General features: G+C 43.3%; 1 protein-coding gene across 2 annotated transcripts in view; it reads right to left on the bottom strand.

The window, feature by feature from the left end:
* Positions 1-3,342, bottom strand: part of stx8 (syntaxin 8) — a 155,391-nt gene extending 152,049 nt beyond the window's left edge. For both annotated transcript variants that reach the window (XM_078401827.1, XM_078401828.1), the window contains exons 1-2: positions 3,253-3,342; positions 966-1,065 (exon numbers count right to left, since the gene is read on the bottom strand). In XM_078401827.1, coding sequence (XP_078257953.1) covers positions 966-1,065; positions 3,253-3,269 — 117 coding nt within the window. In that variant the 5' untranslated portion in view covers positions 3,270-3,342. The remainder of the gene's footprint in view (positions 1-965; positions 1,066-3,252) is intronic.
* Between the last annotated feature and the right edge of the window lie 3,764 nt (positions 3,343-7,106).

Below are 7,106 nucleotides of genomic sequence, written 5' to 3' on the forward strand. Positions count from 1 at the left end.
GAGATGCTGCCTGACCCACTGAGTTACTCCAGCTTTTTGTGATACCTTCGATTTGTACCAGCATCTGCAGTTATTTTCACAGAGAAACACAGCATGGAAACAGGCCCTTCAATCCACTGGGTGTACACCAAACACAAGGCACTCATTTTTACACTAAGTACTGCAGATGCTGGCTAATACACAAAAGGACACAAAGTGCTGATGGAAATCAGCAAGTCCGGCAGCATGTCTGGAGAACATGGGTAGGTAACGTTTCAGGTCGAGATCTGCAACGTATCTCATCCATGTACTCCAGAGATGCTGCCTGCCCTGTTCCTCCAGTATTTTGTGTCTTTTTGCATTTTTACACTAAACCTATGCTAACCCACTTTATTCTTCGCACACTCTCATCAACTTCTCTCTCTCCCCCAGATTCTGCCACTCCTGAGTCAAGAGCATTTAATTGTCATATTTACTGACAACAGAACAATGGAATTCTTACTTGCAGCAGCGTAACAGGCCTGGAAACACAGTATTCATAGATAACAGATAATAAACAAAATAAAATCAACAAATGAATAGCCATATCTCCATACTAGAGGCAATTTACAGTAGCCTATTCACCTGCCAACCTACACATTACCAGAATGTGGAAGGAAACCAGAGCACCAGAAAGAGAACCACGAGCGAGAATGTACAAATTACAGGCAGGCAACATTAAAGGTGGGGATCAAACAAACCCTGGTTCTTGGGGCTGTGAGGAAGCAGCTCTGTTCGCTGCGCTACTCTATTGCCCATGTAAAGTGCCTCCAAAGTAGCAGGAACTTTGGGTCTGACAGTGACTCTGATATACCACCAGAAGAAGACACTTCCCAACTGAATTATGCTTCACTTCTTCAATTATATATTTCTTTAAATGAGCTCATGAAAAACATCGCGTGCAACAAAAGGAATTGCAAAGCCATGGTGCCCACCACACAACGTACCTTGGACAGATTACCTCCCGTCCTCTGCTGTCGGTTACGTTCATGAATGTTTTCAGCAACATCCTGCGCTAAGCGCCAGGTGGAATCGTATTTCGCCAACCTGCAGGAATCAGAGAAAAGCTACTGAAAAGTCCGAACGCGAATAAGATTAAGAATTCATAAATTTGGGTTATTTAAATACATTTAATGAGACCTTTGCCCACAGCTTTTTTGCTACCACTCTTGCCCGAGTCAATAGGTCAAAAAGTATTGTCAAACGTATCACTACTGAGCATAAGTGGGGAATAGATGAAGGTTTATTATTGTCACGTGTAAGTAGCTTTGTTTTGCATCTGTAAAATCAGATAATACCGTATTGAACAAAATCAAATCAAACTGAAGTACAGTACATAGAGCAAAGGGGAAGATAATTGACAAGGCAATGATCGGCGTGGATGTGGTGGGGCAAAGAGCTTTGCCATGGTGTTTGACATTGCAATCTACAAAATAGTCCTGCAAGAGACAACGTGCCACCTTCCTGCTGTGGACAACCTCCGTGGCACTGAAAAAGTACTGCCTGGTCAAAATTCAGAAACAGATCTGGCAGCTCACCATTGGACATTTACTGGGCACTGTGGATTACCGACAGCAGCAGAAATGTATGCAAACACAATCCATAAATACACGGCTCATCAGATCCCTCCCGACCTAACAGATTGCCTGGCCATTCACTCACAGATGCTGCCTGACCCACTAAGTCCCTCCAGCACTTTGCGCTTTTCTCTCTCAAAATTCCAGCGTCTGCAGTTCCAAATGCCTTTAGTCTTTAGGTTAATTTAGAGATACAACATGGAAGCACACTCTTTGGCCCACAAATTCCACACATCAATCGCCTGTTCACACCAGTTCTGTCTTATCCCACTTTCTCATCCACTCCCTGCACACTAGGGGCAATTTACAGAAGCCAATTTACAAACCAGCATGTCTATGGGATGTGGGAGGAAACCAGAGTATCCAGAGGAAACCACATGATCACAGGGTGAATGTGCAAACTTCACACAGACATCACCCGAGGTCAGGATTGAACCCAGGTCTCTGCTGCTGTGAAGCAGCAGCTCCAGCCGCTGTGCCACCTCATCCCGCACTTTACCCCGACTGTCAAACCAAGGAGTGACCCTGGCTCATTGAAGGGTGGCTGGAAATAGCTCAGGCACCTTACAACCAACAGAACTTTGTAATCAACATAAGGTGCTGGAGTAACTCAGTTCCTTTTGTCTCCAGAGCTGTGTGATCCTCCTGCCCCCCTGACATATTGCTGGCCTCCTCCTCCCTCCCCTCTCCCCTCCCACTCCCAGCAGCTCAACGGGGATCTGCAGCCATTCCTCTGCTCCCCTGCACTGACCTATTGACTACCTCCTCCTCTCTCTCCTTCTCTCCTGTCTGAAGAAGGGTCTCGACCCGAAACGTCACCCATTCCTTCTCTCCTGAGATGCTGCCTGTCCTGCTGAGTTACTCCAGCAATTTGTGAATAAATACCTTCGATTTGTACGAGCATCTGCAGTTATTTTCTTACACTACCCTTTCCTCACTCTCTCTCTCTCTCTCCACTTCCACCCTTCTCCCCTCCCATCCACCTACCCTCCCTCTGCTCCTTCTCCTTCCTGTCCTCACCTCCACCTCTTCTTCCCATGACTTCCCCTCCCCTACTTTCCATCTCCCTTCCACCTCCTCTCCTTCCTCTCCCCCGCCCCTCAGCAGGGATCTCCAGCCATTTCTGCTCCCCTGCACTGATCTCATCCTCAACCCACCACCTCCCTCTCCTTCCCCTCATTTACCCCTCTCTCCTCCTCCTTCCTCCCTCCATCTCCTCCCCCTCTTCTCTCCTGTCCTTTCCATCTCCTCCTCTGCCCCTTCCTTTGTTTCCCTTCCTCCCCTGTCCTCCTCTTTCTCCCTCCTGTCCTCTCCCTCTCCTCCCTCACCCTGTCCTCTCCCCCTCTCCTCCCTCACCCTGTCCTCTCTCCTCCCTCACCCTGTTCCTCTCCCTCTCTCCTCCCTCACCCTGTCCTCTCTCCTCCCTCACCCTGTCCTCTCCCCCTCTCCTCCCTCACCCTGTCCTCTCCCCCTCTCCTCCCTCACCCTGTCCTCTCTCCTCCCTCACCCTGTCCTCTCTCCTCCCTCACCCTGTTCCTCTCCCTCTCTCCTCCCTCACCCTGTCCTCTCTCCTCCCTCACCCTGTCCTCTCTCCTCCCTCTCCCTCTCTCCTCCCTGTCCTCTCCTCCCTCACCCTGTCCTCTCTCTAGCCACTTACCAGGGCTCTCCAGCCATCTCTCTGACTGTGTGCTCCAGCTGTCCTCTCCTTCCTGTTTCTGGTTCGACGCACACATCAGTTCTGAACACAACCCGGTCCCCAGAACATTAGTTCCGACGTGAGCTCAGTGTTACACTCATTTGTGATCCCACAATATTCCACAGGCAATGTTTGTTTATAACCAGACATTTACAATTTCTTACTGAGCATATTCCTTTCATTAACCCCTTTGAAGTCTGCAGTTGTCCCAGATGGAGACTATTATTCAGAATTGAATCATTTGTTTTAAACATAAAGGGAAATAATCTGGGAGAATTTCTAATGTATTCATATTTATTTGCTGTCTATATATATATATATAACCCTGTGAGCACTCTCCAGGAATTAAATTTAAAGTCTCAGAGAGATGATGGAGAATAAAAATCAAAGATATTCCCCCCTAAGAGGTCATGAACTCTTAGACTGAGAATGAAAATCATCTGGACATTTAAAAAAATATTCCCTTCGGTTTGTTTCAAGATCCCAGCATCTGTTGTCTCTTCTCCGTACAAAAAGATCTTGAGACTTTTGCTCACAACTTTAAAAAATAATGGAGTGGAGAAGTAACAGTGAATGTAATTACATAAATGATAATTCTATGGATTTCTTCAGAAAGAAATCATACTGAATATTGTCACAGCTTAACATTTTACACATTTATCCAAATATAGTAGCCAATATGTGACAATAAACTCACCTTGAAACCTTGAAAACATTTAGACAGACTTTACACAATATTTAGAAGAACAAAATTATACAAAGCTATCTTGGGGTGGTACAATGGCACAGCAGGTAGAGCTGCTGCCTCACAGCCCCAAAGACCCAGGTTGGATCCTGACTTCGGGTGCTGTCTATGTGGAGTTTACACGTTCTCCCTGTGACTACATGGGTTTCCTCCCGGTGCTCTAGTTCAACTCCCACATCCCAAAGACATGCAGCTTTGCAGGTTAGTTGGCCTCTGTAAATTGTCTTTAGTGTGTCGGTTGTAGATGTGAAAGTGGGATAACTTGTGTGAACAGGTAATTGATGGTTGGTGTGGGTTCAGTGGGCTGAAGTCAAGGGCCTGTTTCCATGCTGTATCTCTAACTTATTAACTTCCTCCCACCTCTCATTCTCCCATAAATTGTGCAAAAGCCTTGATTGTTCAGCATCATTGAACATTCTTTGTGTCTCTTGATACTGAATTTCTTAATGGAGGTTACTCTGTAAAAATGTAATTGGCTCACTGTGAGCGGATCCTCCTAAATCTTTGCCAGACAATGTGAAGGCAATATGCAGTGGAAGTTATTAATGTGTATAGAGTACTTGGTAATGTTATTCAGTGAAAATTTAGATATATTGATTAAATAATGTTTAAGATGCTGGCCCAATATTTCTCATTGCAGAGTTTGAACAATGTTCTATGGAAGGTCAATCTTTATTTTATATGTTTCTGTGGTTTATATTTTATGTATTGCCCTGGTTTTCCTGAAGCTTCACGAAATATCCCTAGGATGAACAATGGCGTGACATGAGTTGAACCAAAATAACACTTCCAGAATGGAGACACAGCAGAACTGTCATCTTGGAAACTGTCATCTTGTGCAAACCAACAACTGGAGGAACTCAGCAGGTCAGGCAGCATCTGAGGTGGGGAATGGAGAAGACCCAGCCCAAAATGTCGTCCATTAATTCCCCTCCAGAGATGCGGCCTGACCCGCTTTGTTCCTCCAATTGTTTATTATTTTACTTAACTCTTCCAGAACCTATTCTTCACTAAAGCATGATTAAATTGTAGGAAGAGTCAAGAGTGTCTTATCGTTATATAGACAGAAACAGAACAATGAAATTCTTACTTAGACCAGCACAACAGGTTTGTAAACACAGTACTCAATAGGAAATATAACAAAACAAAAAAAAGTTCAATAAATTAAAAACCCAATTTTGTGTAAAAAACAAACCCTGAAGTCCTTAGTACAAATAATATACAGTGTTATCCAAATAAGCAAATAATTCAGAAAGAGCATCCTTTAAAGTTATTGTACTCTCCCTGAATCGAAAATATTATTTTTATCTAGTGCACATTAGATGTATTTCAACCAGTGGCAATACTTTTGTGTTCAGTACTATTGCATTTATTGCATGGGCTTCTGAACTCTATAATTGTGATTCACTGTGATGGCTGCTTTTTTAATGTTATCATGTTAAAAATTACTGCAACTTTCACAGTCCCAAAGTATGTTCTTTATTATGTTTAATTGTTCATCCCTTTTCTGCAGCAGATCCTGTGGTTGGGACGGGCAGGATTTCTGGATAGAAGGAATGGTGCTCGACCCGAAATGTCACCCGTTCCTTCTATCCAGACATGCTACCTATCCGGTTGAGTTACTCCAGCATTTTGTGTCAATGTTTGGCGTAATCCAGCATTCTGCAGTTCCTTCCAACACAGATCATCATGGTTGTCAGACTCCTCCACTAGGTGGCAGTCATGGTGCATAGCTGGAAATATACAGACAAGTGGTTGAACATCAACCGTTGTGTGGACAAGGGCCGATTACTAAAGGAAGCAAGGTAATAGTTGAGATTGTATCCAGATGATACAACAACTTTGCATTATTTGGATACAGATATCTATTCAAATATGCTGTCATTCACTGAAATAAAAGGCTGCTTGATTTCACTGGACTATAAGAATTCCAGGGCAGTAGAAAATATAGATTGCTAGTAAAAGTATATAGTACATGTGGTGTACAGTGAGTGGTGTGCTTATCCTTTGTCATGCTGTACTGCTCCACGACTTGGACTATATTTCCTCACCATTCGAACCGAAAAGTAAAATTCTGCATTTTCATTTCAAATGAAAATGAAAGTTGGAAATTTGGAGCTAAAAATAAAACAAAATGGGGCTGGGAGAATCAGAAACAAGCCAGCACAGTTTAATTAAAATTTAGAGAGATCGTCAATAATTTCTGAATTTGGATGCCTTTCAAAATCTTAAAGCAGACACAAAATGCTGAAAGTAACTCAGCGGGTCAGGCAGCATCTCTGAAGAACATGGATAGGTAACATTTTGGGTAACAAAGCCAACAGGTCCCAATATTAATTAACAAGACAATAGAAGTGGCATGAAAAAAAAAGTGCAAAACACAACACAGGTAAAACACAATTTTAAAGGCGCTGTAAAGATGAAAGGATATATAAATCTGTCTTGCTAATATTCATAAATTCCAAAATGCAATGAGGCCAATATTTTCATTTAGGTTTTGGTAGTTATTTTGAAACAAAAAAGTACTAATTGAAATGAGCATTTTGCTATGTGTGGGACTATTAGAAGACTCACTTTTGTTGCTGTCATAGAAATCTGTGTAAAAATAACATCACATCGCAGAGAGACTCTCCCTTAAATAACTTTCATAACCATGCTTGGTCCAATTGATGTGATCTGTCTATTTAATTGAAGACAAATAGTCCAAAATCAAAGAAAGGAAAGTGCACGTCAGCCAATCGACTGTTTAGAGATACAGCGTGGCAACAAACCCTTTGGCATAACAAGGCCATGCCAACCATCAATCACCCATACACTAGATCTACGTTATCCTACTTTTGCATCTCACACACAAGACAATTTACAGAACCTAATTAACCTCCAAATCCACACGTCTTTGGAATGTCGGAGAAAACTGGAGCACACGGAGAAAACCCACGCGGTCACAGGGAGAACATGCAAACTCTGCACAGACAGCACCCACAGTCATGACCGAACCCGGAGCTCCGGCTTTGAGGCAGCAGTTCTACCGCTGTGTCACTATGCCACTCAAGTTAACCCCAATAAACCA

This window comes from Rhinoraja longicauda, chromosome 6, assembly GCF_053455715.1.
Source record: "Rhinoraja longicauda isolate Sanriku21f chromosome 6, sRhiLon1.1, whole genome shotgun sequence".
Taxonomy (NCBI): domain Eukaryota; kingdom Metazoa; phylum Chordata; class Chondrichthyes; order Rajiformes; family Arhynchobatidae; genus Rhinoraja; species Rhinoraja longicauda.